General features: G+C 32.8%; 1 protein-coding gene across 1 annotated transcript; it reads left to right on the top strand.

Moving 5' to 3' along the window:
* Positions 1-4,101: 4,101 nt before the first annotated feature.
* Positions 4,102-15,813, top strand: LOC130046354 (complement C1q-like protein 4). Its single transcript, XM_056156393.1, has 3 exons — positions 4,102-4,159; positions 7,517-7,673; positions 15,347-15,813. Exons 1-3 carry the CDS (start codon positions 4,157-4,159, stop codon positions 15,745-15,747), a joined length of 561 nt encoding a protein of 186 aa, XP_056012368.1. The 5' UTR covers positions 4,102-4,156; the 3' UTR covers positions 15,748-15,813.
* Positions 15,814-16,096: the final 283 nt, after the last annotated feature.

Below are 16,096 nucleotides of genomic sequence, written 5' to 3'. Positions count from 1 at the left end.
TGGGAAATTATTTGATAAAATACCGATTGTTAGACCGTTCTTGGCACACTGATTTTGAATGCGGATAACTCCGTTTACCTGGTTAAGATATAGGGCTCACGGCGGATGTGACCAGTCGCCAGGTGATGTTTACTCCTCCTAGACACCTGATACCACCTCTGGTGTCCAGGGGTCCGTGTTTGGCCAACTCTCTATTTTGTATTGCATGTGGGAGTTTTGGGACAGATCGCTGTTCGTTATCGTCACTTTTCATACTTGATATTTGCTTACACAAATTTCTTACTAAACATCATATAATGAATGTCAGATAGCTTTTACCCAAAAAGTACGAACGTCTGACAATATGTTTATTCTCAAGACTATTATAGATAAATATTGAAAGACCAAAGATGGGAATGTGTATGCCTGCTTTGTTGACTTTCTTAAAGCATTTGATACCGTTATTCATTCAGGAATCAAAATCAAACTCTTAAAATTGGGAACAAATTTTTATCAGGTCATTAATAGCATGTTTTCTTCTAGAAAGTCCTGGTGCCGTTGAAGTTATGGTATCACAGTTTTTCCCAATAAATGTAGGTGTCAAACGGGGGACAATTTAAGTCCAAATTTATTTAAAGTATTCATTAATGACCTTCCAGATTATCTCAATTCATCTTCAGATCTTGTTGTCTTAAAATCTCGTACATTCAATTGCGTAATGTACACTGGTGACATAATTTTACTTTCCTCCTCAGTTAATAGTTTACAATAAAAAACTAAACATTTAATTTTACAGCGGCATTGTAATGACTGGTGTCTGAATATCACTTTATCAAAAACCAAGATCCTCATATTTAATAAGGCAGGCAGACTCTTAAAAACTAAATCCTGTGTATCCAACTACAAATACCTTAGAGTTTCATTTTGTTCCTCTGGTTCATTTTCCCTTGCTCAAAAACAACTATATTAAAAAAGCCCTGAAATACAACCTATCATTGGATCAAATGCTGTCTCACGTGTTTTATAACGATTGTTAGACTGTTCTAGGCACACTGATTTTGACTACGGATAACCCCGTTTACCTGATCAAGATGTAGGGGTCACTCATGGTGGATGTGACCGGTCGACAGGGGATGTTTACTCCTCCTAAGCACCAGATCCCACCTTTGGTGTGTCCAGGGGTCCATTTTTGCCCAACTATCTATTTTGTATTGCTTATAGGAGTTATGAGATTGATCACTATTCGTTATCTTTACCTTTCATTCAACCTAAAAAAAATCTTCATTTCACTAATAGGGTCTCCGTGGCCGAGTGTTTAGAGCATCACGCTCAAAATCACACGGCCTCTCACCTCTGTCGGCGCGGGTTCGAATCTAGCTCGCGCCGGTAAGTGAGAAAGTTTCCCAGTTTTCGGTGGTCTCTTCCCAGGTACATTGTATCTGGGTTCTCTCTTCCACCAATACAAACTGGGTGCCACCAAATAACTGAAAAAATTGTTGAGTGTGGCGGAAAACATCAATAAATCAAATCAATCATTTCACTAAACTTTGATATTAAAACCATTATTGATATATTTTACTATACCATCAAACCAATATTATTATATTCTTCAGAAATCTGGGGTTATTTCAATCCACTTTCTAAAATAATATACTAATTCTAATAGACAAAATGTATTCAAACCTACTTCATGATAAATTATATCTTAAAGTTTGCTAATTACTACCTGGTGTACATAAATCTGCAGCTAATTGTGCTGTACTGTCTGAATTGGGAAGGTTCCCCCTTCACTTTGACATATTAAAAAGTTTGCAAAGTTACTGATACAGACTTGAAATTATTGGTCATTTCCTATATTGTTTGATGTATACTGAGAATCAAAATCACTTTATCATGGTTTTTATCACCAATAGTAATGGAGTAAAAGATCTGAACTGCCCTTTATAGGGACATACAAGTTTTAAAAGGCTCTTAAAAATTGTTCATTCAAATATTACATCAAAAAATGACATTCAAACCTCAAAGGAAATTCAGATAAAAAATTATCTTTCTTTTCCACTTTTAAACAAAACTTTGATTTTGAGAATTATCTAAGATAAGTTTAAAATTTTAAGCAAAGTAGATGTTCAACACGTTTCCGTATATTAGCTCATAGACTTAACATTGAAAGAGGGCGTTACCCAAAAATTTTCTCGACATGAGAGATATTGTCTTAGATGCAACAACAATTCACTGGATGATGAGAATCTTTTTTATTATTATTAACAGAAGAAAGAATATGCGCATCTATCTGGTGCATCAAAATTGGTACCGTATAAGTTTTACATTATCTTATATCAGATGAAAGACAAATCATGTAAGAATTTTGTAAAGATGGACAAGTGATCAAAAGCTTATCTGGCTAATGACCAATGAAAATGAAAATATCCTCATCCAAATCAGTACGATGATTTTCAACAGTGGACTATAATACTACAAGTATTACATTTTATTGCATTGTACACATTTTCTTTTTTTATCTTTTCTTCTTCATGTTTTATATTTGTAACCTGTTTTGGTTGTTGGGAGTACAAGACCAACAGTTTGTTACAATAATTTATTACTATACTGTTAACAGGCACCGTCCCTTGGTGCCCCTTGGTTTTTTCTTTCAGGAATATACCCATAGATTATATATTTTTAAAAAAAATGTAAATGATTTAATGATTTTTGGGGGGGTTCAACACGCACCTGCTAAAATCGAAGTTTACACGTACTTCTACAGAACTCATGTGCATGTTATCTGTAATAAAAACTTGTATTGTGACCATTACATGTCCACACTTGGAAGCTGATTGGACCCTATCAGTGTATGTCCACACGACTTTCAAGCTGATTGGACCCTATCAGTATATGCAATTCAAAATATGCTTTGATATCTTCGACATTAGTGTCCACCCAATATGCACCCCGTTGATCCTTTTTTCCGAACTCCTGACAGTATATCTGTTAGGTCTCCGATACCATTAAATAATAATAATCTAGCACATAATCGGCCGGCGACAAGTAGTGACATGAATCAGTTTCCTCTGAAAACGGGGTGCAGGTCACCGTACCAAAAATCAGGATCTTCTGGATTACTGACCTGACTGGAGGAAGTTTCCAGAGACGACTGCGAATTGATATTATCTTCATCCGTATCAGAGGAAAATGAATCATAGTCTCCGTTTATATCTATGTCTGAACCTGAGGAACTGCTAAAATCGACGCACGATGGATCGCTGTCGTCGTCGCTGTCACGAGAAGCCATATTTACATTTCGCGCTGTTTACCTTGTTGCTATATAACTACACCTGTGACGTAACAAGTTAATTTTAGAATACTGACAGTGAGAATGAGCTTCCTCGTGTGGAATTTGATTACTTTACAATATCTAACTATTTTTTTTATCGTTTTGTCAGAGATTTTATAAAATGTCACTTTGATAACGCTGGGGTTGTTTTTAACGTCACGCCGTCAAGTTTGATCTCTAGTTTCCCCTCTGATCGACCATTTTCTATAAGCAAACAACGTTCACTGTGAAAAATAAAGTAAACGTTATCACATTTTTGAATGTAGTTAATTTATCTGTTTATTTTGCTTCAAAATCAAAATTTTACTGCGTATAAATCATCGATCATTTACTAAATTCTCTAATTTTTTATTTATATTTTGTACGAACATACGGAATTCAATGTCAATTTTGGATACTTTAACAGCAATGTACTCACATTTTTGACAAACGAATATTTTCAGTGTTTCTTCTATTTTCAAAAGTTAGGGGAATTTTTTTTTATCATAATCCATGTAGTTAGAGTATAACAACAATTTTATCTCCACGGCCGAAAAAAATATTAAAAGACGTATTTGGGCGTTAAATCCAAATTTGCAGAGGGTAGGTCTCCCTAAAAGAGAGGCTTCACTCTATAACACCGGCTTTATATACTATTAGTATAAAGTCAATACTATCTAGTGACTAGTTCAATTGGTCATTCAATATGATATAATGAGTATTTTGCATGACAACACGAACAAATAGCACGCACGAGTATGTACATGTATATACATATATATGTAAAGAAGATTCTATGATTTTTCAATCACTGTGCTTAGGAGCATCATAAGACAACACTAAGTTGAGACGAAAAAGATCATCGGAATGGTAAGATCATTTAACCATTCCCTTACATTGTGTTTATGACGATTGTATGATTCTCTAATAATCCATGTGATACTTCATCTGTTGAATTACTACTAACATCATATATTATCCTAATAATAACACTAATAAAGTTTGGACTCGTATCTATTTCCAAATTCCAAACTGATTTTAAATTTCAAAATATAAGAATAACTCATTGAGAAAATTTGACATGTTGAAAAACATTAAAATAAGAAGTGAATACAACTTATAATGCATTTTATACCTATATATCATGTATGATACATAAGAAAGTAGCGGATTTAAAGATGTGGTTTTTCTGCTATTGTCCTCATGAAATAATCCGATCATAATGTGATCACCAAGTTTACACAGTTTATCAATTTATTAGTCTAGTTTCAAATATATGTATGATTATAATATGACAAAATTGGCAGTGTACTGTACAATAAAAATGAGTTAAGTTACATGTACAAAAATGAGATTCACATATCACTTGAATAATCATGAAAAATAATTGCACATATAATTACACAAAGTCTGAATATACAACTGACTGACCTTGATCAATCTTTACTTATGAACTAAAGATTATCACCACTCTATGTACCAATGTAATTAACATTTATAACACATGTATGTCACATTATTGCAAATAGTATAAACTTGCCCCAAATAGGGCCAAATATGCAAGTCTAGTACTCAACAGATACAGGGCCACACACTTGTATATAACCTAGCAAGAAATAAATTACCAGTGTAACCACAAACTGAGCATCAAGCACACCTTTACACGTAAGTTTAAACATATTTCAATATATCATAACTGATCAATTACACATCTTAGTAAATGACAAACATGACTCCACAGGGAATGTTCTCTTTTTTCTAACCTAAGCATTGAAAATAAATTATTTCATCAAAAGTAAAATTACAACCTTAAATCACCATATAGTATTTTCACTTGTAGTAATTTAATGTACATGAAAATATAAACTTGCAATGCTGGAAACAACTTACAGTGCTATCAGCACTCGTCACAATTCGTCAAATTTCGTGCAAATCTCTTTCAATTATATCACGTGACGACCGGAAATGAACTTGGAATTTATCAAAAAATACTAAAATACATTAAACATCAAAATACTTTCATTTCTCACAATTACTTGAAAAATGAAATATTTATAAAATATAGAGTATAGAATTATTTACCTTTACACAAGTTGGACAAGGTTGTTTATCACTAAAAATAGATGTGGAAAATACCATCGATAACAAAATGTAGCAGGACAAAGAGAGATAATTCTATTGTAAAAATCACCACATCACAATAACATGCTTCCATTTTATATCTAGATAAGTACTTATACATGGCATCCTTCATTAAAAACTAAGGTGTTTTGAAGTTTCCTTTATGTGACAGTTTTTGCAATTAGTGCGTGTTTCTGTTTTCCATTTATTGATATAAGCATTATCAAGCAGGTTATTATTTAAAAGCTTGTAGTTAAATTCAGATCGCTGCTTATCAGGGATATCCAATAATTAACAGTGATATATATATATCTCCATGTTACATATTCAATGCTAAACTCGTCATTTAAACGCTTTGATAATATGGTTTACAAACTTTCCTATATACAAGATTTTTATAAAAGAAACTGCATCTTTGGTCTCCAACATTCATAATTCCTGTGTAGAAAAGAAAAGTTTTTTTTCTCTGTGTGTATGTCTATAAACTTGCAAGTAGAAAAATGAAATTGCTCTACATAAACTCAAAAGCTGTTTGAAATTGCCTCTCTCATTAAATAAATCTTTCACATACAAAACTCAACATGAAATCCGGTTTTTAAAAAAATGTATATTACCTTATCAAGAACATTACAATTGTTCCGTATCGGTTGTTGCAAAATTCCATCCGATGAAACTTTGTCGCAGGTACGTAATTTGCATTTATTAAAGGAACATAACATTGGCCGATAAGATAGTGGTACTTTTTCTATTTTGTATCCTTTTTTATCTGAGAAACATCACCTTGCATGATATATAATGTACATCTATATTCAGTCGTTTACAATTGCTTTCAAAAATATGATACAAAACGAAGGATTTAGCTTTTCACAATCTAGGAACCCGATAAACTTTTAGTGCTTTTAATTTACATTCAATATCAACAATTAATAATCCGCCTTTTAAAATATTACCAATCAAAGCATTGTACTTAATTCTCTCAGTCTTATCCCGAATAAAGTTGTAATTTCTTAATGTAGGCATTATTGTGTAAACTTATATTAAAGCAACATACACAATGTATCAATATTATAAAATATCATAGAAGCCATACAGTTTAATTGTTATAATGATTTGAGAGCTGGCACATATTCTTGAAATGAGGTTTAATTACGCGTTATATCAACATGTAACAATATGCCATCACCATTCTCCAAATAGGCATCCAAGGTTAAAATGACATGTTATAAATTACAAAGATTAATGAACTCTGCAAGTAACAATTCTCACAGCAGGTGATCAATTGTTTTTTCTTTGTTTTTAAATAAATCACACAAATTTGAGTTTAATTCGCCCATTTCAAAAATAAAACTATTTATAGTCATCTAGAATATAATGATTAATTCTGAATTGAAACCATTCTAATTTACTCTTTTGTGTGGTTGAAAAAAGGGAGGTCTTATTTTACTTTGCACTGTTTTTGTGTGATGTTGAAATATCTTTTCTATTTGTTTTCACCAACTGGCTTCACAATTTTTTATTTAAAATTTTAAACATGGGTTTAGATCCCTTATTGAGAATACCAAAAAATTGATATTCAATGGAACATACATGGTTTAAGAATAATTCCCTCTCTATAGAAAATTAAACTTCTTGATATGTGTCAGTATGGCTTGCCTAATTCCTGTGTAATTAAAAATTATGGCCAATCTCAATGTTGAATTGATTTTGAAGTTTTTCAAGATATAATATATTACTAAATATCTAATAAAACATATGGGAATAAAGCAGTTTTGAATAGGGACGTGACAATGTTTCATTATTTAGATCTGTAATGCAGACAAGTATAAGATGCCTTTAACATCCCCGTCATAGATAACAAAGCCAAGGTTAACAAGTATACTTTTCGATACGTCAGTGAATGAATGTGTCATTGGCTATATAAAATCGAAAACCTTTAACACTTTGAATTACATTCTCAAATGTTTTGAAGTAGACAAAATTGAGGACCAAAAACCAATCTTCATCAAGTGAGATCATGTAAATATGTGTTTTGTTTGTTTTAGAAGTGTACACACAGAAAGAAACTTCAGTGGTGGTAGTTTTACATCTATAAAATGTCTGTTTCAGAAGTTTACATACAGCAGGGGACTGCTGTGGTTGTTGTTTTCCATCTATGCAGCTGTTAATGGCGATTGCGATAAAGGAATTACGTTGATAAAGGATCAACTAAAAACTTTGGAAAAATCTGTTAACATGGTAACCGACGGTTCCTGCTGCAGCCCAAGTATGTTTTATTCACACTATTTCATCGTATTTTGCCTTACAACGGTCCATTCTTTTATATAGCAATTTATGTCTGATGTTAGGATCAACTTTATCAGATTAAATCAAATTTGAAATTATTTAATCTGTTCAACAAATGTATAGGGATAGACAGATTGATGGATTTACTAGAATTCTACTTAACATTACATGTATGCTAAATTTATGGGGGCATTTTTCTTTCACGCCCTATTCGAGAATTTTCACTCATATTGTAACGTCGCCAGCATTAGATGATCATTTACCACGAATTTTGACAAACGACTTTGCTTTAATAAAGTTTATCAAATTCTTTTCAGTTTTTGAGATATTTAGAAAATACTTTTGACCCCTCTCGGCCCTTTCTTTGAAGGACTGGCCCCCAAAACTTTATATTGTCGAATAGGTATCGTCATTATTTACGAATGTTGTTAGCAACGTTTAGCAAAATATTTTTAGTTTTCAAAATATATATGATATTCAGTTCTAGGGGTCATCCCCTTAATTCCTTAAAAGGGATGTAAAACAAAATTTGAAGAAGGCATATTGTGTAGAGTTACATTCTGACCAATTTGTATTATGCTTTACAAAATATTTTTCGTTTAAGAGATAGAACAAATGAAGTTTTCGTACAGTATTCCTCTTAAAATCCCTTATTACATAATCAATGATCATCTATGCAGCTGTTGATGGCAACTGTAATAAAAGAGTTACAAAGATATTGATTAAAGACAAATTCAAAACTTTAGAGGAGTTGGTTAACATGGTGGTAGATGCTAGTTCCTGCTGCAACTCAAGTATGCTTTACTAAGACTTTTCGATTGTAATGTAGCTCACAACAGTCTATGTCTGATATGTATCTATCGACATTACATGTATGATAATGTATTCGATCTTTTAGACAGATTAAATCAACATCTCTTTAATTTTGAAATTATTCAATTTTTCAGTAAATGGATATGGGTGGACACCTTACTAGAATTGTTCCTACAATGAATTCATACAATGTAGTATAAATGTAGTATCATTAGTACTAAATCTAAATGTTGATTTTCTTTCACGTCCCATTTGAGATTTTTTCACTGAAATTGTAACATTGCCGGCGTTAGCTGGTCGATTTCCACAAATTTTGACCTGTGCATGGAGCTCAAAGTCGTAGTGGTGAGGGTTCTTTATTTATCAATACCTGCCATGATGTGGAACTTCCGATTTTTAGAAATATATAAAGACCCATGATTCTTACTTCTACACGTAATACAGGGGAAATACCAATGTAACAGTTACTAACATGCTAAATGTCTTAGATCAGACGCGGCTCCTTACCCACTAGGCTACCGCGACCGGTGTTTTATAGTAATCTTTGCCCTAGTCATTCATCTACCCCTAGGGAATTCTATAGCAGTTTTGCCACGTCGTTATTATTCCAAGAGGAACTCTGATTAGATAGTGGGACCCCCTTCTAATATGGCCTGATTTCAATCAAAGACAACTTATCATATAAAGACCCGTTAAGATACATTCTGTTTTCGACATACTTAAATACATACCGAAACATTGCTGAATTTTGCTATAACTTTTAAGGAATGTTCTAGAGAGGTTTCATCTTTAAGAGGAAGAGTACAATCATCTGCATGTTGTATAATTTTATTATTTTAGTCATTCCTGGTTTTTGAAATCCACTAATATTTGGATTCGATCGAAAGCTACCGCTAATATTTCTATAACAAAAAGAAATAATATTGCAGAGATAGGACATCCTTGTCTTATAACTCTTTGCATATTGCATGTTCTGGACATCCATCCATTATTTTTTATTCTAAATATAGGTTTATTGTATAGTATGTTGACCCATTTGAGAAAGTTTTCGCCAAAGTTATATATTTTTAAGAACTTTCATCATAAAGTTCCATTCAACAGAGTCGAAAGGTTTTTGGAAATCAATAAATAACATTAATGATTCTATATCATTTTCTTCAGAATATTTAAAAATATCAATAATTAACCTTACATTCAAAGCTATATTTCTCCCTTTTATATAAGCTGATTGATTAACATGTATTGTTTTATCCAACACTTTTTGTAGTCTATTAGCTAAAATGAAAGGTATTATTTTATAATCAGTATTTGTAAGACTAATAGGCCTATAATTGTTAAGACTCTGGGGGTTTACTTTTTTAAATATGAGAGTAATTAAAGATAGTCTTTGTGAATATGTCATTGTATTCTTTTGGAAGATCTCTTGAAGAGTGCAATAATAACATTGTTTTATGTTTTCCCAGAAAGTTTGATAGAATTCACAGGGTAATCCATCAGATCCGGGTGATTTATTTTTTTTCATATTGAATACTGTTTCCGTACATTCTGATAGTGAGGGAAGGGTGTCAAATTCATTTTTTTCATCATTTAGACTATATTCTAATTGTATATTACTTAAATATTCATTCACTTTATTATCATTTTCATTATTTGATGTATACAAGTTTTCATAAAAATTGTATGTAGAATCTAATATTTCATCTTTATCAAAAACTGTACCTTTTTCATTTTTTATTGATTTTATCACATTTGATATTTGTCGTTTCTTTTCTAAATTTAAAAAATAAGAAGCATTTCTTTCTCCCTCTTCAATCCATTTTGCCCTTGATCTTACTTGTACTCCATTTGCCTTTTTGTTTATCAATTCTGTCAATTCATTTTCTAATTTTCTTTTCTTGTTCATATCTATTTTTCATATGGCAAGTCTTCTATCTTACTTATTTCTCCTTGAATAGAATTTATTTTGTTTTTGTAAGATTTAGATATATTTTTCGATAAATTTATACATTTTGTTTTTACATTCCTTTTCAAATTTTCCCATGAATCTAGTGCATTTTCTATATCAAAATTATAGTTTTTTAGGAATGTATTCATTTCGTTTGTGAAAGTTTCATTTTCAATTAAAAAGATGTGTTCAATTTTCAGTATTCTGGACCTCTAAGGTTTTCATTTACAATCAAAGAAAAATTAAACACTTATGATCAGACATCCTAGTACCGTTCGAGTGTGAACCAGGAATGTTTTGAGGCCTTATATTTTCACATTGAAAACAAAAGGTATCTGATATTAAAATATAGTCTATTCTACTTGGAATATTTACTCCGTTTCACCATGTATACCATGTTTTGTCGCTTTTCATAGTTTTCCACATGTCGTGTAAATAGAGCTTGTTCAGGAATTGTTTTAGAATTATACCACTTTTATCTGATTCATTTTCGGTTGAGCAATTAAGGTCACCGCATATCAATATATTATCAAAATTTTCTGTATATTTACTAATCCAGTCTTTAGCTCATTTATAAAAAAAATCACATCTGTAATTGATATCGTTTGGAGCATATAAATTAACTAATGTAATAATTTTTTCATCATATGCTATGTTAACGATGAGTTCCCTGCCTTCATTAGATTGATGTACATTTAGTATTTTGAAATTCAAATCTTTATTAAATAATATTGAAACGCCTCTGCTGAAAATTGAATCGGAAAAGCAATGTATTGATACACCTTTCCACCTTGCATCATAATTTAGTATATATTTTTTCAATATAGTGGGTTTCTTGCATAAATATTATATCAAAACAACTATCATTAATCCAGGTATAAAATTTTATACGTTTTCCTGCAGTATTTAACCCCCTGCAGTTGATTGAAATAATATCTAACTTGTTCATGCGTATGACTGACTAGAGTTCTTTTTTTTTTTTTTGGTAGACTTAACTGTTTTACACCTAGGCCTATGCCTTCGAGCATCTTTTTAATACACGAATCTTCAACCGATAGAGGTATTCCTTTAATCAAGACTCGAACAACTTTCTCATCGGGAGAGTCTGTACCCGCAGAGAATGTGTTCGTATCGTATACCTGGATTGATCTGCTTTCAAGTGAGAATCCTTCAGTAACTAATTTCGACCTACTCTCCGCAGACTTTATGTAGATCCTCCACAGATCTCTATCTCTTTGTATACATAACACACCCGAGACAGTTGCGGTTGCAGCTTCTGCAATGTCAAAGTCGGTGAAATATTTGCCTTTTGTTGTTTGGATGTCTCTGTTCGGCATATAAACTGGTTTAAGAGTTTGTGTCCACTCCATGATTCTGTTGTCTTAAACACTTTGAGACTCAGAAATGTCGTTCGAATCACAGGCACCGTGAGTAGATTGTGAACACCTATTCACGCTCAACACAAGTTCAAATTAACAAAAACTGTCCAAAAACAAGAACACCCTGAGAAACTGTGTAACTAGAGTAAAAAATATATACACTATCTGTCCAAACTCAGAACTTTGAGAAATTAGCATTCATTTCTCGAAATAAAGAGTGAAATTGACGGTCAAATTGACGGAGCAAAAGAGGTACGTCCGCACCTTAGCTCATCGCGTGACTTTTTCTCCTATATTGCTACATATATAACTTCCAATATATATGTAGCAATATTCCATAATCTCCTGAATATCCTCATGGATATGTCTCTCAGCTTATTCGATGTATGCGCGATAACATCTGTATATGATTAAAGGCGACGACAACGAACAATGATCAATCTCATAACTCCTACAAGGAATACAAAATAAAGAGTTGTGCAAAGACAGACCGCTGGACATACCACATGTATCAGGTGCCTAGGAGGAGTAAGCATCCCCTGTCGATCGGCAACACCCGCCGTGAGCCCTATGTCTTGATCAGGTAAACAGTTCAGTCTGTTGTCAACAACAGTGTGACAAGAACGGCCTAACATTTGGTATGAAATAACAGCATTTGACCCAATGATAGGTTATATGGGCAAACTATCTCATTATAACGACCATAGAATTTGCAAAATCCTTACTTTAAACAAGACTACTGAAATCCCTGTTACACCAAACCTGTCTCGATTTAAAAGCCGGTCATACAAAAACAAGTCCTTATGTATCGAATCAGTTGAGAGATATAAACACCATATGCAGGAGATACTGGAATATTGTTGTGTAATATTATTTGCACTGGGTTGACCTGGAGTGTACCTGTGATTGTTCTAGAGTCTCAAGTTAATTTTAGTAGAAAGATTATGTAATGGTTGCGTCATGGTCTTTCAAGATTGTACTAGAAAATTTATTTCTATTATATATACGCTGATATTCCAGTGATAAAAAGCTCTGGTTAGACACTTTCGATTCATTTGAATTTTATTATACTGGGAACTACGATTTTGGATTATTATTTTTTATGTGTAAATTTTGTTAGGATTCATTATTCAACTACCGTAACTTAATATTTTGCTATTGTAACAAATTTCTTTTGATTATTTATTGTAAATAAATCTTATTGATTATTTCATTGCCTTTTGTTAGTAAAATTCTGCTGCGCTATATTAAGGGTTTGTTCTGACCCATAACAATATTGCTACATATATATTGGAAGTTGACGATGGAGAAGCTGAAATCATCCCGTTTGTCATACAGTTAAGTTGTTAGTTTGCCGTTAATATCTATTTTCAATAAAATATCTAAATACGAAGCAGATGTAGAGGACTCCGCAGTGTGTTTTATCTCGAGTTCACAGGGATGTATCGAATCGACATATGAATGAAAATGATTATTGGCAATAGATAAAACGTCGTCGATATATCTAACTGTCGATTGAAAGGTCACAGCAAGGGATTTTTCTTTTCATGTAGAAGCTTTTAAATAAGCTCTGCTTCATCAGAGTATAAAAAGAAGTCAGCTAATAAAGGGGCGCAATTCTTGTCCATGGGGATTCAAACAAATTGATGGAAGACATGATCACCAAAGACTACGAAGATATTGTCAATGAGGAACTTCAACATATTTTTTGTTTCAACTTCAGAGTACTAGTGATTGGAATCGGAGTGGTGTTTATAAAAGTGTTTTTTTTTTTTTTTTTTGATAACTGATCACTAGATACGAATGTTTCCTTTTTCCTTTTTGTTAATGAAGCAACTGTCTATGATGTGAAAAAATATATTCTTTAATACATCGCAAAGAATGGTCGTGTAAAGTGTTGAAAAATCATAGGTTTTGATGTTGTTGATTTGAGAAAAGATTGCGATTTCAAATTTACTAAAAATTAGAATTTTGTTTTAAAATCCACATTGTATTTCCACCACTTCTAGCATATGTTGTGGCACAGTACGTTTAAAGTTAATCCTTCAAAGCTGTTAATATTTTCGTAAATCCAGCAATGTATCTTACTTTGTAAGGGTTTTTGTGAAGTTTAGGAACCCAGTATAGGTACAGTAATTCATATTCATTCATTCCATTGACTGGGATATTAAATGTGTCTAAAACTGTGGCATGATTTTTAAGAATTTTATCTTTTGAAAGGACAGTTGGAGTATAAGTACGATGTGGAATCAAAACCAAGTTCATTAGAATACAGTTGTAATAATGACCCTTACAAACAAAGACAGTGTTGTTACAAGCTTTGTCAGCTGAAACCAAACCATATGCCTCATGTAATCTATCTAATTCTTTTATCCCTTCTGTTTTACTAAACACAGAAGGATATAGGGTACGTACTTTTGTTTTGATGTGTTTAATACGGGATTTTAACTCCTCTTGTACTTTTAATTCACTCTGACAATGTATCAAGTTCGTCTTTTTCATATTTAGCCCATCGTTTGTCATTATCTTTTATAGAATTCAAAACTGATATGAAGTTCTGTCGCCAATTGAAAGACCGAGATTTCTGAATTTAGAATCTTTTAAAATAAGTTATTTCAGTTCCTAATTTTCAACTATATCAACATCACCAGTAATGACGTGTCTAGCTGGATTGATTGATTAGATATTGTTTAACGTCCCGCTCGAGAATTTTTCTCTCATATGGAAACGTCACCATTGCCGGTGAAGGGCTGCCAACTTTAGGCATATGCTAGTTGAAAGAAGACGAAGAACAATAACATTTAGGTGGATTAATTATAAGATAGTTGATATCTAGGCACTGCAAAGTTTGTTTCTAATTTTTAAAAAAATTGGATGCAATAGTAGAAGTATATTTGTAGAAAATACAGGATGTAGACTTGAACTTGAAATATGCTGAAATACAAGAATGAACTTTTTTATGACAAAGAATGTTTCTGATGTTGACGACATCTATATATTTGTCAGTAAATTGTAAATTTGAGTTTAAGGAACTGGTGGCATGATTCGGAAAGAGATCATTCACAACCCGCGGTGATTTAAAGAGCCTGTGATGGATAACATCCATAATCACATAATTCACCTGATCACCAAAGACTACGACGATATTGTAAATGAGGAACTCTAGCAAAAGGAGGTTCAACTTTCTCGTTTAAAGTCATCATTTTGCAAAGTCTATGACTGTTATATTTCAATAATCTAATTTGCAAATATAAACAACCATTGGGTAAAATGCTGCCTGTTTCACGTCGATTGTTAGGCCATTCTTTGCATACTGGTTTTGACTGCGGGGTGCTCCGTTTACCCAATTAAGATATAGGGTTCACGGTGGGTGTGACCGGTCAACAGCAGACACTTACTCCTCTTAGGTACTTAATTTTACCTCTAGTTTGTTAAGGGGTCCCGGGCCCTGTTTTCCCTAACCTTGAATTTGTATGAGATTGATCACTGTTGGTTATCTTCATTTGTTTATTGTAGAGCCGAAGCCGCCTTCAGCATTCCACGCTGAAATTCGTTTTAACAGAATGTACAAAGGCGGTTCAGTTTGGGTTTTTGACAATGTTGTCACCAACTTAGGAAATGCGTACAATCCGGCGACGGGGAAGTTTACGGCACCAACAAAGGGCGTCTACCTGTTCAACTGGTACACTCTCAGTGATCCTGATAAAATGGCACATGCCGGATTATACGTAAATGGGAAAATGAAAGGAAGACAGGCCTCGAATAACGGAGGTGGTGGAAGCAAGTGGGTTACGGCTGGTAGCAGCATCGTCCTGGCACTGAACAAGGGAGATTTAGTATATATTATGGATGTTCACAGGTCGACTTCAACCGTGAGAGGATCGTGGACAGCCTTTGGTGGTGTACAACTTAGCTGACATTCATGAAAATCAGTTATTTGAATGATTAAATCTTCAAATCCTTGTATAAAAGTTTATCTGAGTTATTCCCGATTTTACTGTTATGAATTTCCACAAACAAATTATTCTCAATTGAACAGCACAATATAAAACCACAAGGTGGTGGAATGAATAAATTAATATCAAGTACATGTATCTGTTTACAGAACAATATAGGGTCCATGTAGCCCCCATTTTCACTTAACTTTCAAAATAGACATAAATAGACTTAACACCGTGAAATATAATAAAACTTGTTTGAAGATGATGCATTGATAAATATACAGTCATACAAAATTGTGACTAAAGCCACAAGATTATCACAAAT

Source organism: Ostrea edulis, chromosome 2, assembly GCF_947568905.1.
Source record: "Ostrea edulis chromosome 2, xbOstEdul1.1, whole genome shotgun sequence".
NCBI classification, from domain to species: domain Eukaryota; kingdom Metazoa; phylum Mollusca; class Bivalvia; order Ostreida; family Ostreidae; genus Ostrea; species Ostrea edulis.
The sequence above is the reverse complement of the archived record's forward strand: the minus strand, read 5'-3'. Positions and strand labels throughout refer to the sequence as shown.